Source organism: Carcharhinus amblyrhynchos, chromosome 5 (assembly GCF_965287045.1).
Source record: "Carcharhinus amblyrhynchos chromosome 5, sCarAmb.v2.hapA, whole genome shotgun sequence".
Taxonomy (NCBI): domain Eukaryota; kingdom Metazoa; phylum Chordata; class Chondrichthyes; order Carcharhiniformes; family Carcharhinidae; genus Carcharhinus; species Carcharhinus amblyrhynchos.
This window is the reverse complement of record NC_137328.1, coordinates 34,938,407-34,957,018: the sequence shown is the minus strand read 5'-3', so window position 1 is coordinate 34,957,018 and position 18,612 is coordinate 34,938,407. Positions and strand designations below refer to the sequence as shown.

Genomic DNA, 18,612 nt, shown 5'->3' with positions numbered 1-18,612 from the left:
GTGGAGGCTACCTCGTTAAATATATTTAAGTCACGGGTAGATAGGTTTTTGACAGACAAGGGAATTAAGGGTTATGGGGAGAAAGTGGGAAAGTGGAACTGATCCACTTCAGATCAGCCATGATCTTATTGAATGGCGGAGCAGGCTCGAAGGGCTAGCTACTCCTGCTCCTATTTCTTATGTTCTTATGTTTCTTATGTTTCTCCTGTATTCCTTATTGGGTCCTTAGCTATATGGCCTGTAGTTTTAAACTTTTCCTCAAGTGAAAACATCTTCCCTCCATCTATCCTATTGATTGCCTTCATAATTATAAAGATTTTTATGGTCATCTTCCAGTCTTTACTTAGAGGAAAGAGTCAAAGACCCAACCTAGTCTGTTTTCCCCTTCTCTGGTACCATTTCAATTCTAATATCATTCTTGAAAGTCTTTTTTATATTTTGTCCAGAATAAGTAAGTCCTTTTTGTAATGTAATGTGGAGTCCAGGAGTATGTAGAGCATTCTAATTGTTGTCTGATGAAAGTTATACGCAAGTTGAACATAATTCTGCTTTTGAATTCAGTTCCTCTAGAGATGACCCCACTGCTGATTTGTGATTCTGTCCCCCAAGATCTCTTTGTCCCTTTACCCCATTTATCAAAATGCATCACCTTACACTTGGTCTTACTGAAAATAATTTCAATTTACCTGCTCACTCTGAAAGTTTAACTTCTTGTACTTTGTCCTCAAAAAGCGGTGAAAGCAGAGTCTGAATATTTTTAAGGCAGAGCTAGGTAGGTTCTCGATAAGCAAAAGGGTGAAAAGATGTCAGAGGTAGGCAGAAATGTGGGTTGAAATTATAATCAGATCAGTCTTACCAAATGGCAGAGTAGGCTCAAGGGGCTGAGTAGCCTACTTCTGCACTTTATTTGTATGTATGTTCATATGTATGTCACAGCCTTCCTCAGTATTAACTGAATCCCCAATTTTACATCAGACACAAAAGTTGATATTTAACTTGTGATTCTCAGAACCAAATCATTTATGTAAATGGTGAACAATATCAATCCCAGTACCAATCTATATGGAACACTGCTTCTAACCTTCTGCTAATCTGATTAACATTTTTTAAAACACTGCTTCAGTTTCATAGCCAGTTTGCTATCTATTCTGCCACTGGGGCCTCTACATGTTCTAACCTAAATCATGAGTCTTCTCTGTGGTCCAATTGGGGGCCTTTTGCAAGTCCATGTACATTACATTCACTGTGTTACCCTACTCTTTCTGACACTTCTTCAAATAATTCATTAAAAGGTTGGTCAAATATGTCCATTCCTTCTGAAATCGGTGTTGATTAATCTTTATTCCACTTTTGGCTTCTAAATGTTTTTCTCTTTCATCTTTGAATAAAGACTCTAGTATTTTTCCTACTTCTGACATTGAGATTTCTGACCTGTAGTTCCCAGGATTTGTCATATCTCCCAGTTTGAATATATGAATAGCGTTAGCTGTCTGCTAATCCTCTGGCAATATTCCATTTTGCATTGAATTTTTATAGTACATACATATACATCATTAGCAACACTGAGAGTAAATAATTTGACATTGTGTAACATTTATTTTTAATGTGTTAGATCCTTGTTCTGGAAATGGAAAGAGGTTGTTTCAAATAGATCCAAGTCATTGGCCACCTTTCTAATAAGGGTGGATAGTTCTTGGTGTTCAATTTATAAACCCGAGAATCTCCTTTTGCTCTGAGATATATCAGAGGCTGCAGCTGTTAATTGTCTGTAATACTCATAGGGCTCCAGAAGTGCATTTGGTCTAGTTTTATAGTGTCCACCTAGTCCTCCCATATCTACTAAAGTCACAAAATAGCTAACAGTGAATCAGTAGGGCTGATTTCCAATATTTTTAACATATGCATCCATGTGCACAATTTAAAAATTTATTTTGCTGGGATATGAGTATCATTGGCAAGGCCAACATGTACTGCTTACCCTTATTTGCCCTTGAGAAGGTGGTGGCCTTTTTAAGCTGTTATCATCTATGCGGCGTAGGTAAACCCACAGGGCCCGATTTTACCATTTCCATTCCAAGTGCTGCATCTGGGTGTAATGCAGATCCGGCTTAGAAATCTGCTTTCAGGAGCCCCCATACGCACTCAGCCTGAAAATTACATCACAGGTCCCATTTGCGCTGTGAGCAGGTCTTAGCGTGGCCAAAACAACCAAAGCTCTGAACTAGTTAGAAAAAAATTTGAAAAAGTGCACCTGTGTCAGATTGTGCCTGGGCCAGAGAAAGCGGCACGGGAACAAAAAGCAGGAGTGATGGCCCCCACAGACATCACTGTCCCCCTTATCCACCCCCTCACCACCCACACACATCACTGTCCCCCTTATCCACCCCCTCACCACCCACACACATCACTGTCCCCCTTATCCACCCCCACTATCCACACACTTCCACCCCCCCAATCCAGACCGATCACAACCCCGGCCCCCCTTCCCCCACAACCGTTCGCTCACAGACTGGCAGTGGACCCCCCTGCCCCCCCCGTGCCCCCACCAGAAATCCATCTGTCTCCCTCCACCAGAGATCCATCTGCCTCCTCCTCACATCAGTAAGCGATCGGGCCTCCCCCCGACCAGAGATACATCTTAACCCCCCTGCCCTGAGACAACAATCTGGCTTCACTCAACCCTTCCCCCTCCAGACAACAATCTGGCCTCACACCTGCAACCCACCACCCCCAAGAATGTTCTAGCCTCACTTATCACCCCCCGCCCCCAAGGAACATCTGACCTGTCTCCTCCTCCCTCCCCACCAACCAGAGATACATCTGACCTGCCTCCCTCCTCCCCGCAACCAACGATCAGAGTCTGAGAACTGTTGGAGGCACTGAATGCGCTCTTCAGCAGGTGGAGTGCCCAATTCAGACTCTTATTTAACAGGTCCATTACGGCGCGCTTCTGGATTGGCAAACGCAGTTATTAAGGGGGAAATGCTGATAAAGTTGGGCGGGCAGTTCATTAATTAAATTTAAATGCATGCAAATGCATTTAAATCACTATGTGGGCACAAAGCGGATTGCCGCCATTCCTTGATTTCGGTTAAGCGGCAGTCTGTGCATGCGGGCGCGGGTCACGTTAATGCCTCACACCCGACTTTACCACATTTTCGTGCCTGAAAACGGGCACGACGCAATGGTAAAATCGGACCCAAAATGTTGTTAGAAAAAAGTTCCAGGATTTTGTGCAAGGAATGGTAATATGTTTCAGTCAGGATGGTATGAGGTTTGGAAGAAAATCTGCAGATGGTCGTGTTCCCAGGTGTCTGCTGCCCTTGTCCTTCTAGCTGGTAATGCTCATGGGTTTCGAAGGTGCTGTCAAAGGAGCCTTTGAAGAATGATGCAATGCATTTTGTAGGTATGTATGGTGTATGAATATTTATGGATGTATACTTGCTGGGATAATAAAATCCTGGCCCAGTGCTGGCACACTGAAACTAATAACTTGTAATAAAGGCTGAAGTCAACATTTCTGTGAGTCTCAGATTCGACAAAGAGCGTGTGGAGTTATTGCTTTTTCCTTACATTGTGCTGTTTTGTGTGCAAATCCACTTTCTCAGCCAATGCTTCCATTTAAGATCGAGACCTGGCCTAGTATTTTAAGATCTTGGACAATTGCAATATGATGACCTGGACTCAGTGATTTGATTTGATTTATTATTGTCACATGTATTAGCATACAATGAAAAGTATTGTTTCTTGTGTGCTATACAGACAAAACATACTGTACGTACAGAAGGAAAGAAGGATGCAGAATGTAATGTTACAGTCATAGCTAGAGTGTAGAAAAGATCAACTTAATGTGAGGTAGGTCCATTCAAAGGTCTGATGGCAGCAGGGAAGAAACTGTTTTTGAGTCGGTTGATACATGATCTTAGACTTTTGTACCTTTTTCCCAATGAAAGAAGGTAGGAGAGAATATGTCCAGGGTGCCTAGAATCTTTGATTATGCTGGCTGCTTTTCTGAGGTAACGGGAAGCGTAGATAGTGTCAATGGAGGTGAGGTTGGTTTGAGTTTTTTGTGGCCTTAGGCAGAGCAGGAGCTGTACCAAGTTGTGATATAACCAGAAAAAATGCTTTCTATGGTGCATCTATAGAAGTTGGTGAGAGTTGATGAGAGGAGACATGCCAAATTTCCTTATTTTATGATGTGAAGCTAGTTTGTTAGGATTTGCAATCAACCAATGGAACTTCAGTTTTAGCAGAGGGATACAACAGGCAATATTAGGTTGGTCTTCCACTGAACATTGATTTTAATGGATAGGAAAGTGAAGTGTTGTGTATGATTCACTATCATTCCAACAGCATCTGGTCTGTGACCCTCCCACCCAACAAATTTGGTAAGTTCTCTACTATTATTTTAGCATCAGGACTCAGTGATTATTTTTCACTTTAATTATGCATACAAATCGAGACGGGACTGTAAGAATGCCAGAATGCATATTAGTTTAGGTGACTTTTGTCCTTCAGAGCACATGGCTGAAACAGGCGTAAGGCTCCTTAGATATTTAAACTGGGTCCAGTTCTTCTGAATGCTCCTCCTTAGTCCACAGAAATAACTTTGGCTCATTTGCAGACACATCTGAGCACACCCACCCCCCCCACCCCCTCCCAACTATCCCAACACTGGGATCCCCATCCCAATCTAGATTTATGTCCTCCTTCCCTGGAGAGTCCTTGAAGAATTCCATATCCTACAGGAACTGGTTATCAATGTCCCCTTCAAATTATGCAGATGTGTGGCTGTGCAGCAATCAGGAATGTATTACATGGGGGACAAGCAGTGATCCCTTTAAAACACATACAGGCGTTGCCACAAGGCAATCTTAAAAAGACCATGAAGTGCAAGAATGGGCCATGTAGAACAGAGGGAAATTAGAGCCAATACTGCTGTCACCCTCTGGCTGTTTGTCCAAGTGATGTGGAGATGCCGGCGTTGGACACAGTAAGAAGTTTCACAACATCAGGTTAAAGTCCAACACTGTTCCTTCGCAGGTGGGTGCCAGTTCCAAAAGCTACTGGCATTTGCTACAAATAAACTTGTTGGACTTTAACCTGGTGCTGTGAGACTTCTTACTGTCTTTGTCCAAGTGGCCATTCTTCATATGTTGACAAATTATTTTACTATCGGTTTGAACCCAGGACTTAGGGGCAAAAATTCTTCCAACAAAACCACAGCTAATAAGTCATAAAGCTTTAAAATCAGAATCGGACCATTCAGGAGAGAAGTTAGGAAACACTTCTTCACATAATCGATGGTGAAGTATGAAACTCTCTCCCACAAAAAGCAATACATTCTATTTCAGTTAACCATTTGAAATTTGAGATTGATTGATTTTTTTTAATACCCCAAGGTAGTAAAGGATATAGAACCAAGATGGGTGGATGGAGTCAGGATGCAGATGAGCCTTAATCTTCTTGATTGGTTGAACGCCTACTCCTCTTCTTATGTTCCCAAGTGCAATGTACAATCATTTCTAGTTTACACCAAAGATCATGGCCGGGATTCTCCCAGCCCGCTGCGCGTCCCTTTCTCTGCACGTCGCTCTCTCTCTCTGCACGTCGCTCTCTCTCTCTGTCTCTCTCTCTCTCAGTGCGTCTCTCTCTGTCTCTCTCTCAGTGCGTCTCTGTGTGTGTGTGTGTGTGTCTCTCTCTCTACATGTCCCTCTCTCTGTGCATCTCTCTCTCTCTCTCTGTGCGTCTCTCTCTCTCAGTGCGTCTCTCTCTCTCTCTACAGGTCCCTCTCTCTGCGCGTCCCTCTCTCTGCACGTCCTTCTCTCTGCATTTCTGTCTCTGTGCCTCTCTCTCTCTGTGTCTCCCTCTCTCTCTCTGTGTCTCCCTCTCTCTCTCTGCGTGTCCCTCTCTCTGCGCGTTCCTCTCTCTGTGAGTCTCTCTCTGTCTGCGTGTCTCTCTCTGTCTGCGTGTCTCTCTCTGTCTGCGTGTCTCTCTCTGTGCATCTCTCTCTTTCTCTGTGTATTCCTCTCTCTGTGCATCTCTCTCTCCATGCGTCTCTCTCTGTGCATCTCTCTCTCTCTCTCTGTGTCTCTCTCTCTCTGTGTCTCTCTCTTTCTCTGTGCATCTCTCTCTCTCTGCATGTCTGTCTCTCTCTCTCTCTGCGCGTCCGTCTCTCTGTGTGTCCCTCTTTTTCTCTGAGCGTTCCTCTCTCTGCGCGTCCCTCTCTTTGCGAGCCCCTCTCTCTGCATCTTTCTCTCTGTGCATCTCTCTCTTTCTCTGCGCATTCCTCTCTTTCTCTGCGCATTCCTCTCTCTCTGCGCATTCCTCTCTCTGTGCGTCTCTCTCTCCATGCATCTCTCTCTCTGTGTCTCTCTCTGTGTGCGTCTCTCTCTCCCTCTCTCTGTGCGTCTCTCTCTTTCTCTCTCTGTGCATCTCTCTCTCTCTGTGCGCGTCCCCCTCTCTCTCTGTGCGCGTCCCTCTCTCTCTATGTGCGTCCTTCTCTCTCTGTGCATCCCTCTGCATCTTTCTCTCTCTCTGTGCGTCTCTCTCTCTCTGTGTCCCTCTCTCTCTCTCTGCGCATCTCTCTCTCTGTGCAGTCTCTCTTTCTATATTCTGAGGTTATGTAAGGTGCAAAAAAGTGAAAATTCATTTTTTTTTCAAAGCAACTTTCTGCATGTAGAATTTATGGTGGTCCATGATGGTGAATAAGTCCAGACAAAGATATTGCATGCCAGGGACCAGGGAAAGCACAATGTGCTAAAAGTAAACCAGCCTTACAATCTACTCCATTAACCTGTATAACCATGTTACATTGCTTTTGCTGGTAAGATCTGAATAGTGCTTTAATCTCTAGCCAAACCTGAATTTAACATATTATGATGTGCAAAGGCCAATCCACATTAGTTTTTCATGTTGATTGTGATGTTGTAAAAGGCAGAAACACAATGTCCTGCACCTCTGTAACACTGAATAGTGTCTGTCCCTCATACCCACTCAATATTATGTTCGTGCATTGAGATTCTTGCCCTGAATGTAGGCACCAATGTGTCCTCTTGCTCACCCTGTACCCACGGTCTCTATTACTAAATTCTCAAGGTGGAACCATTATGGTGTTGTCACATCCTCCCCTTTTTGGTAGTGTTTTGGACTAGTCATAGTGTTAATTCTGTAGGTTAATGAATGGAGCAGGTTGCTCAACCCATACCAATACAGGTGTAGGGAAGTGAGCACGTAGAGTCCACAGCTACTTGTAGAGAGCTATGCAAGTGTGTGTCAGCGATATATGTGGTATGTCTACACAGGTTAATGAGACAGACTATAAGATTTGTTTAATATAAGCATTCAGTGTTTCTTTCACTTGATCTTTTCCCATGTTTTTGAGGAGAATTGAAAAGGGTTAATTGGTTACTGCTTCACCTTCCCCTTGGTATGATCCTGGCTTTGTCCTTGATATTACATGATAAGCTCAACTATCACATTTTGCATCTCTCAGTATAATCAGGGTTGCTTAAAGGATTAACAAAAGGGCCAAGTACGACAGCTGACCCTACTTATTACTTCACCTACTAAGCTTTCTATGTATTTTGGCTTCCTTAATCCTTCTCCAAAGGTAGCTACACTTATGATATGTTGGGTCCTTACAGTGGGTAAACATCTGGATAAAAATGTCCCAAATTCTATTGAGCTGCCAGCCAGTTGGCATGAGTTTGAGTCAGGTCTTACAAAACCTGTTCTATGTTGGTTAGTCTAACTTTGGAATGATTATTGAGACCTTAGTATGTTCAGACAACAACTGGTTTATTTTATACAACTGAACTACGCAGCTATCCATGACTAGATGTAACACTGCTGGAAGCCATGTACAACACCGCCCCTCCACCCAACCTCCATACACACACACACACACACACACACACACACACCCCTCATTTTCTCTCATTCTTGTGTTGATTCTGGTCTGTTCTTTTCACTGTGTATTTGTTGTGAGTGACTGGATTTCCTCACTCCTAGATGTTCTCCTGCAAAATGGCTAGACCCTCAATCTCTGTGTGAAGAGTGTCAAATAGTTTGCACCAAAGTCACAATCCAGATCTTCATTGCAGTTGGATAGTTTCAGGGATTCGTTTTTGAAGTCACCCTTAGATTCTTGGGATTGACTTTGTAATGTCCTACCTATGTTAGGTGTTGTGGTTTTTAAACAAAAAGAGAAGATGTCGTTCGTAGATTCAAAGTAACAACAGGCTTATCCAAAGAGATGTTCTGACCAATGAAACCAAGCATACCGAATGCCTCCTTCATCACTTTGTCCATCTGTGATTCCACTTTCAAGGAGCTATGAATCTGTACCCCTAGATCTCTGTGTTCTACAACTCTTCCCAACGCCCTACCATTAACTGAGTAAGTCCTGCCCTAATTCAACCTACCAAAATGCATCATCTCACATTTATCTAAATTAGACTCCACCTGCCACTCGTCAACCCACTGGTCCAATTGATCAAGACTAATAAAACAGACTTATGCTTCTTATGATATGATTGATATCTATTCAAATTCTTCTACTTGAAAGAGAGAATTCTTCATTCTGTAGAACAAACAGGCCAGAATTTTACCAGCCTGCTTGCCACAGGTATTGGAATGGGCGAGGGGTGGATCATGGGAAGGTCCATGACTTTGGACGAGATATTACGGTTTCAAGACGAGCGAGACTGTAAACTGTTGCCCACAATTTTTCTAACATCTGCTTTCCCTTGTGCTGGAGTATTGCCTGTAACATTCTGTTGACTTTTAGTTTGATCCCTCTTGGGCCTTATTGTTGGGTTTCAGCTGGCTGCAGCCAGTGTGTTGGTAACCACGATTTTTTGTCTGATGAAACATTACACTCATTCCAGAATTCAGGAAATCCCACCCCATACCCACATCTTTCAAAGCCTATACATCCATTGATGTATATACCTATGTTCGGAATGCATGTTGGGGGTCAGCATTGCTCTTTTCTGCTTATGGATTTTTGTTTGTCTCACCAGCTCTTTTACTTTCTCTAAGATGAGACCTTCCTTAGATTGCAATAAATCTGAATGGATTCATTGGTAACACCAACTATAATGCAATCTCATATTAATTCTGTCTTTAAGGCTGGAGTTTTCTGGCCGGTCCTTAAGTCTGGATCTTCTGGTCCCACCGACGATGAATCCCTGCTGTGGGTTTCTTGATGGGGAAGATGCAGTAAATGGGAAACCTTGTTGACAGTGGCAGGACCAGAAGATGCTGCCACTGGCCAATGGCAGGCCACCTCTGCTTCCACAAAGCACACAGCAGAACGTATGGAAAATCCCACTGTAGGTCTCCATACCTGTATCCTTGAAAGCCTATAAAGTTCATTAATAAAAACTACTACTGATTTAGCTGGTTTCTGGACCTTGTAGTTGAATTTTGCCCTTTCTGGAATCTTATTGCTCCTCAGATTGAAATAGTTACTGAAAGCTTTTAAGTTTTTTCCAAATTTATCTGAGGTTTTGTTGATGCCCTGCCTTGTAATAACATCATCTGCTACTCTCAACCTGGTGAAGCTACAATAAGGACTAGCTGAGTGCCAAACAGCATAAGCAGCAAATAATAGACAGAGCCAAGTGATTACACAACCAATGGATCGGATCTAAACTCAGCAATCCTGCCTCATCTAGCTGTGAATGGTGGTGGGCAGTGAAACTGCTCACTGGAGCAGGAGGCTCCACAACCATCCTCATCCTCAACAATGGAGGAGCCCAGCACATCTGTGCAAAAGGTAAGATTGGAGCATTTGCAACAATCTTCAGCCAGAAAAGTTAAGTGGATGATCCATCTCAGCTTCCTCCAATATTACAGACGCCAGTCTTGAGCCAATTTGATTCATTCCACTTCATATCAAGAAAGGCCTTGAGACACTAGACACTGCAAAAGATATAGTCCTGAAGACTTGTGCTCCAGAACTTGCTATGCCCCTAGCCAAGCTGTTCCAGTATAGATACAACATTAGCATCTACCTGGCAATGTGGAAAATTGATTGCTACCTCCTCCACAAATATTCAATCCCTCCACCATCAATGAACAGTGGCAGTTGTTTGTACTATCTACAAGATGCACTGTAGGACTTTACCAAGGCTCTTTAGGGAGCACCTTCCAATCCCATCCCATCTAGAAAGACAAAAGCAGCAATTACCTGGAAACATCACCACCTGAAGGTTGCCCTCCAAGTCACTCACCATCGTGATTTGGAAATATTGTGCTGTTCCTTCACTGCCACTGGGTCAAAATACTGGTATTCCCTCCCTGGCAACACTGTGGATGTATCTACACTTCAGGGACTGCAATGGTACAAGGAGGCAGCTCACCACATCTCCTGAAGGGCTATTAGTGTTAGGAAATAAACACTGGCCTAGCCAGTGATGCCCACATACTGTGAAATGAATTTTAAAAATGTTTCTATGGAGTTATGGTGACCATTTACAGTCAGTGTTCAGTCTGAATATTGACCAATATTTTGTAGTGTATTGAACTTTGCCATTATTGTTATTGGAACTCTGAGTTGTCAGAGATTTGTTCAGTATTGACATTGTTTCATGATGCCATGAACTTTTCTCAGTTTTTAAGTGGTTTAGCTAAAATTTTAAATTTTCCTTCCAGTATTTGAAGCGTTCCTGCCCTGTTCAGCCTCTCACCAAGACCCACTGCGGTAATTGTCTCTCCCTGGGGGATCTCCCAGCTAGACTTTCTATTTCTCTCTTAAACACTGCAAAGCTGCTAACATCTGCTTTGGTTTAAGTTATTTCAGTAATCTCTTCATTCCCCTTGGTGCATCAAGTATTTGCAGCCACTTTTTTTTTTGAGCAACTTCTTAGTCACCAAATAGAATGTGGCTTATCTTGGACCCGGACTGCAGGGTTCTCTGTGGGCGCCATTTTCTGGCTCTCCTGTTGGGTATTTTCTGGTGGTGCAGATGGGCCGTCATTGGCTGAGGTGGGACCTTCCGTTCCTGCCAGTGTTTATGGGACTTGTATGCTCCGCACCCTCTGCCACAGGGGAACACGTCACGACAGGTGGGGAGGGGGTCCCCTTCAGCAGGACGGGAAGATCCTGCTGGTGGGAACAGCCATAAAATTTCAGCCAATGACTTCAGTCATTTTCTAAATTGCGTTAACTTGGAGTACACAGTCATGGAGATAACAGAGCATAATAACCTTTTGTTTTGTGTGACCAGTGATCAGTTGCCTTAAAGAACCTGAATACAGCAAGCTTTGACCCAGAATGAACATAAGTTGTGTATGTAGCAAGTAATTTAGTACAAAATCTGGGGTTTTTAAAGCCATTTGGCACGGTGCTGGCAGCTTTTGTGATTCTGTAACTATTCTCATTTCCCAAACAACTGAAGCACCAAAATGAACATGAACTCTAACTGAAGGCAATCTGATTCTCCCAATTACATTGAGAAACAAAGGAACCTGGCAGCATTATGAACAAGGATTCATCTCCTCGAGTCTGTTATATAGAAACCAGAGTAGGCCATTCAGCTCCCATTCAAATAAATCGGGTCTGACCTGTGCCTTAATTACATGGACTGATCTTTGGTCCATATCCCTCGCTGCAAAATCAATCTTCTTTGCTCCTTTGTTTCGGCATCTGCATCTTAATAGCGAGAGTGCTCCAGATTTCTGCTACCCTAGGGATGTCAATGTGCTTTCTGAAGAAAACAGAAAATAAGGTTCAAGAATTTTAGAGTGCATGGCATCATGAAACAATGTCAATACTGAGCAAATCTCTGACAACTCAGGGCTCTAATAAACAATGGCAAAGTTCAGTACACTACAAAATATTAGTCAATATTCAGACTGAACACTGGCTGTAAATGGTCACCATTACTTATCAGAAAATCCAGTCCAGCTGGTACAGTTGAAGATAATGATTGGAAGCTGCTCAGTTTTTATAAGCATTTCTAAATGGAAGAGTTGCTTGTTAACCTAATACCTAATAGAGAGAAGCTGATGGTGGGTTTATTCTGACAAGAACATTTTGCTTGCTCACTGTTGTGGCATGAACTATCAACTATGTAAATCCATTTTTGTTATTGCAGGATTTGTCTATAGACCTCCTAGTAGTAATGATGTAGTGATACGATCATAAAATGTCTACAGTGTAGACGGAGGTTATTTTGCCTATCAAGTCTGCACTGACAACAATCCCACCCAGACCTGTTCCCGTAATCCCATGTACTTACCCTGGATACTAAGGAGCAATTTAGCATGGCCAATCCACCTAACCTCTTTGGACTGTGAGCAGAAACCAGAGCACCTGAAGGGCAGCATGATAGCACAGAGGTTAGCACTGCTGCTTCACAGCTCCAGGGATCTGGGTTTCATTCCCAGCTTGGGTCACCGTCTGTATGGAGTTTGCACGTTCTCCTCATGTCTGTGGTAATTTCCTCAGGGTGCTGCGGTTTCCTCCCACAGTACAAAGATGTGCGGGTTAGGTGGATTGGTCATGCTAAAATTACCCCTTAGTGTCCTGAGATGTTTAGGTTAGAGGAATCAGTGGGTAAAATATGTAGGGATGGGGGGTTAGGGACTGGGTGGGATTGTGGTCAGTATAGACTTGATGGGCTGAATGGCCTCTTTCTGTACTGTAGTGTTTCTATGAAATCCACATAGACACAAGGAGAATGTGCAAACTCCATACAGACAGTGACCCGAGGCTGGAGTTGAAACTGGGTCTCTGGCGATGTGAGGCAGCAATGCTAACCACTGCACCACCCACATGTTGGAGGTGGGGGACGAATAAATACAAAGATCAGGGAAGCTTGGAAAGAAAAACACAAGAGGTTCTAATAGAACATTCTAATTTTCATATAGACTTGGGACGAAGCAGAATAGCCTAAGTAGAGGCAATGAAATTGAAAATGTGTTCAGAATAATTTTATGGTCTAGGTTTGACAATGCTGTGCCCATTTTAGAGAAATAGACAACAAAGCATCCAATCAGTTGAGCAGCACTTTTGCATGTTTTTTGCTGTTGTGCAGCCTGGAGAATACCCAGAATGCATCTGCAGGGTGTCAATCTCATGTAAATGAGGTCTACTCCCATTATAAAGACAACAAGTGCTGGAAATGCTCAGCCGATCAGACTGAATCTGCAGAGAGAAACAGAATTATTGGGCGGGATTTTATGGCTTTGCTCATCCCAAAACCATAAGATCCTGCCTGAAGTCAACAGATCTTCCCATTGTCTGCCTCTCGCCTGCTCCGATTCCGGTGGTGGGCAAATGAGGTGGTAAAGTTCCAGCCAAGGTTTTAGATTGATGACTGATCATCAGAAAAGAATGCCCAATATCTACCTGTTCTAACACAGGAATCAATCCCTCTGCCAGCTCATACCTTCAGCCAATTTCTAGTCTATTAACTTATTTTAGGACTGCCAAATGAACAGGCCTTACTAGATTTAGTGATGTGTAGTCTCAGTTATTTTCAGTTGCTTTATCGATAAACTTCCCTCCATCCTAAAGTCAGCAGTGGAGAGGTTCGCTGATTATTGCATTTATGTTCAGTTCCATTCACAACTCCTCAGACAATGAAGCAGTCTGCGTCCACAAAACCCAGAGAAAATTCAGGAGTGGGCTGATACATGACAAGTAACATTCATCAGAGTTTCAGGCAATGATTCAAACAAGAGAGAGTCCAATTACCTTCCCACAACATTCAATAGCATCACCATCACTAAATCCCCCTGCCATCAATATGATGGAGGTTACCATTGATCAGAAACTCAACTGGACTAGTCACATAAGTGGAGTAGTTTAGAGGTAAACTATTTAAATCCTAGTTGATTCTCCTGTTAAAAGAAAGCAAGGGCCTAATTAAATGCAAATACCTGAGTCTGATGATATCAACTTTATCCTAACTTCAACATGGTGGGAGTCCCATCCTGTCTGTTGCCAGCAGACATATCCCTCCGAGGCCTAAAAAGGAAACTTCCAGCCTCCCCAGCCTTGACCATACTAATTCAAGATCGTCCCATGAGTCCCGTGGCCTCCTGCGGCTGAATTTCCACACCATCTGCTGGCGATGTAGCTGCTCAGCTGGCAGTCAGCATAAAGATGGGCAGGGCCTCCATGTTTTCAACCTTCTGGATCCTTTGCCAGCTACTGTATACCTGATTAATCTTATCATTTCCCTGTTAATATCAGGGCCAAAATGACTGAGCACTTGAACAAACTCAAGTTGATCAGTGGGAATCACCATGGCTTTGTGAAGGTTAGGCTATGCTGGACCTAAATGTGTGTGTATGAATGTTATCTATATAAACTTCCAGGAAGCATTTGGCAAGTTCAGCACAATATTATTAGTAAAATTGAGCACACAAAGTTTGAGATAAACATATGCTGCGGATTGGTGTTTTTTGGCAGGTAGGAGTCAGAGCATAGGGATAAAGGTTTCTTTCTCTCCAGGGACCTATACTAGAGTTACAACTTTTCACCAAATACATTACTAACTTGCATGATGGAATAGATAGTTAGGAGGCACAATAGGTAGTGGAGATGGGAAAAGAAAGTTACAAAGAAAAGTAGAAAAGCTAAGTGAGTACAATAAACCATGGCAGATATGGTTCAATGTGTCAAAGTGTGAGGCCATCCACTTTGGATCTAAGAAATACAAATTTAAATATTTTCTTGCGGTATTGCTGGGAAGAGAGAAATGTTGCTGGAGCTTTTCATCTTGTGCTCATCAGGATGAATGCAAAATTCAAGTGATCACAATCAAAGTGACCAAATCACCAAGTGATTTATACAATAGGAGATTGGTTGGCAAATCAAATCTGATTGACTGAGGTGTTAGTATAGAGGAATCAATGGGAACTGGATGTTCCCCATGCGTCTGCAAATCCAAATAAAGCCCTCAAAATGAGGCTTGAACCTACTCCTTTTGTTTGCAGAGAATGATTCCCTGCATATGAATGTATGCTGTTTTTAGCAAGCATAAATGAGCCGGTAAAATTCTGGCCGGTCTCGGTAAGTGATATTGTACCAGCACTGAAATTCAGACACAATATTGCTCACTTATGTGGTAGGTAGAATGTGTTTTGGACTTTTGGCAGCATTCTATTAGTAGAAAAATACCACTCCAGTCACCATTGCATGGTAGCAACTTTAAATGATTTGCTTTATCTGTTGTTCAAATTTTCTTTATGCTGAGAGACTAGAACTGTGGCAGAGAAAAAGAATTTGATTGTCCATGTATGCAAAGAGCTAAAAGCTATTGTAATGGTTCAAAAGCAATTAGTTAAGCTAATGGAATAAAAACAGAAATGCTAGAAATATTCAGCAGATCCGGCGGTTACTGGCATGACTGCTGCTTGTAATTACCTCGTGCAGGAGATCTGTATGTGATGTTTTGTCCAGGTTTCTGAGGCATACAGGAAAATGGATAGAATGTAGCATCTTATGAGATATTACCTTGTTCCAAGCTTGAGTTTTTGTGCTGTTTATATATCCTTTATCTTCATGAAATTACTTCTGGCTATTTCTATCCTTTAGATTTCAACATGACATCTACCATCTTCTGCTATTATATGTCATAAAAAGACAAACCTATCTACTTGTTCCAGTGGGACACCATCCACTTCAATTTTCACTCTAGTTTCTTCTAATATATTCCTTCTAACTATCATTGATTTTGTTTTTTTTGTGTTCACACTCAATCCATAGTCTAAACTTCTAAATTTTCTTGATGTTTTAAAGCCTCTTCTGGTTCTGCAAGTAGTGCTGTGTCAGCAAGCTATTGCAAGTTCCTCACGTTCTTGCTTCCAATCCTGAACCCTGGATATACATTTAATTCTCTGAAAATTTGCTCTGTGTACAGATTGAATAATTTTGGTGCACCTGGAGGAAACCCATGCAGACACGGGGAGAACATGCAAACTCCATGCTGACAGTGATCCAAGCCGGGATTCGAAGCCGGACCTCAGGTGCTGTGAGGCAGCATGCCACCTTTACATGGTTTTCTGTCCAATAGTTAGCCTGCCAACGAGGATGAGTGGCTGGCTACCCTCTGAGAAAATCTGATATTCAAGACAGCACCCGAGGACTGGAGCAAATAGAAGAGAAATCATGGGGCTGGGAGGGGCATAGTGGAAGATATAGGAATGGAGGGGGGGGTTGGTTGCAGGGGTTGCGAGGAGGTTGTTTCAGTCTCATTAGCATATTATAATTACAGGCATTGAGGAGCTATTTCGAAGAACAAAACCTTATTACAACCTCACAAAGTGTCAGCCTAACAAAACTAGCATTTCCCTTTACAGCTGTGCAAACATTGCCTGCATGGTTGGATACAATATTCAGTATTGGAGCTAAGTGAAGCATTCATAATAAGGCCACCTGGCAACTGTATCAACAGAAGCAGGCTGAACAGGTAGCCAGACATCTTTTTTTTCCTTAAGATGGCCTCATTACAACTGCTTTTAGGGTGGGAAAGGTTGATGATGGCCTTCTTGCTTGAGCCTACTTAAGGTGCTCATCCTGTCATTGCTGGTATTTAACCAGCACCAGTTCTGGTCTCATCATCTGGAGAAGATACCCAGGAAAACCATTTGAGTCTGCCAGTGGCCTAGTATATGGTTAAAGTTAAGTAGATTTGGGCCTCCCAGAGAAAAGTGATGCAGAGCTCCCTCCTGCTTTCTAATCAGCTGGTGAGACCCTATCAGCCACATTAAATCCGAGTCCTGTTGATTGTAAAATGCTCTGTGATATCTAGTGGATATTGTAAGGCCTGATGGAAGTACAAGATCTTTCTTCAGATTGGTTCTTCTCCAATATTGAATCCTGGAGCAATAACTTTGGATTTTTCCTCATTTCTTGTGGAATTATTGCTAGTGAAGGGGCAGTGGTGTTTGATGGATATTATTTGTTATAACTCTACCTCCAGTTATTATGAGCAGTGTTACTCTCCCCTCAACTATTCTGTTAGCAAACATAAAGGTGTTAACATGAAGAAAGAAAGGAAAAGTCGATTAAAAATGAGAATTAGCAACATAGGAACAGAAGCACACTATTTAATCCATCAAGCCTATTTTACCGTTCTATCAGATCATAGTAGATCAGCATCTCGGCTCCATTTATTTACTTCATTCCATATCTCTTGATATCCGTACCCAGCAAAACTCCATCTTCTCAGTGAATGTCCCAACATCCACAACCTTTCGAGGGAGTAAGCTCCAGACTTCCACTCTCCTTTATGTGAAATAGATGCTTCCTGATTTCACTCAAGTTCTGATTTTAAGATCGGGCAACTGTTTTGACTTCTAAAAAGTGTCTTACTTACGAAACTGACATTTTCTGAGTATGTTTTGATTGTGGCTATAAGTTTCTTTTGTGATCCTCCCCAGAATTGAACGAGCTTTTGTTGGAAACATTAGGACTTTGGAGTGAAGGATGAGGCCTACTCTTGTTTCAATTTCTCTCCCCTGCTGGAGTAGCCTGCCTTATGCTGGAATGCTGAAGAGCCTATTTTCCTCCAAGTTCTATGCTGTCATACCATTACTAACCCTCCCCAGGATCATCTAGTGCAAGGTGATAAGTTGCAGGACTACAATAACGGCTATAAAGGCCCTGATTTTAGCTAGCAAGGGCCCTAATCCTAACCCTAACATAGAGGCTTCCTCTCATCCATTGTGGCCTCCAGTGCTGGCTGAAGCTCTTGCCTTCTTGGAGCTTCTTTTGCCCACATAAGATTCCTTTCCATTTCTTTATGTTCTGCAGCTCAACAGCATCAGATTTTCTTCCATTGTCCTGGCAGCCTGCCACTATGTGTGGTAAATGACATACCCGACCTATACGAATTCAATGTAAGATGAGCTGGGTAGTTTCAAACCAGTTTTTAAGAGGCCTAATCCTCATGGCATTAATTGGAAATCTTAGCCAGAACAATCAAAGAACAGTTTGGGAGGGGAAATAGCAAAATTATCACATTAGTATAGTAATGGGTGCTAAAGCATACTGTTGGGGCAGAGTAGAGGAAGGGGTACATTCCATCTGATATTCCTGTCCTGTTTGTGTTCAATGCAGATACTGGGACTACTACAAGTATCAATTCAATAGTGAGATTAACTCAAGAATCAATTTTCTACAGTTAAATGGAGGAACCTGAGGATAACATGGTCCAAGTCCGCAAATCCCACAAAGTTGAACAAATGGTCGCAAAATGGCTTCGCCTTACACGAGATCATTCACAGAGGTGAGATTTGTACATGTTTATTAAAGCCTGATTTCTCCAAATTGAAGTTTTTTTATTTTTTCAGGGGATGTGGGTGTTGCTGGCCAGCATTTACTGCCCATCCCTAATTGCCCCTTGAACTGGGTAACTTGCCAGACCATTTCAGAACGTATTTAAGAATCAACCTGCGTCTGGAGTCACATGTAGGCCAGACCGTATAAGGATGGCAGATTTCCTTCCCTAAAATCATTTTTTTTTTACAACAATCAATGATGTTTTCATGATCATCATTGGAATTCAAGGTTTTTTTATTATTGATCTCAAATTTCACAATCTGCTGAGGTGGGATTCAATCCCAGGTCCCTATACTTTACCCTGAG

The 18,612-nt window shown here is 42.5% G+C and overlaps 1 protein-coding gene across 6 annotated transcripts in view; it reads left to right on the top strand.

Annotated features, from left to right (window-relative positions):
• frmpd1a (FERM and PDZ domain containing 1a) overlaps positions 1–18,612 on the top strand; it is a 122,974-nt gene that overhangs the window by 18,707 nt on the left and 85,655 nt on the right. For 2 of the 6 annotated variants that reach the window (XM_080188620.1, XM_080188623.1), the window contains exon 2: positions 18,149–18,253. In XM_080188620.1, coding sequence (XP_080044746.1) covers positions 18,153–18,253 — 101 coding nt within the window. In that variant the 5' untranslated portion in view covers positions 18,149–18,152. Of the gene's footprint in view, positions 1–15,883; positions 15,990–18,084; positions 18,254–18,612 lie in introns of all 6 variants that reach the window. The other 4 variants (XM_080188618.1, XM_080188621.1, XM_080188622.1 and 1 more) reach the window with 3 other exon arrangements.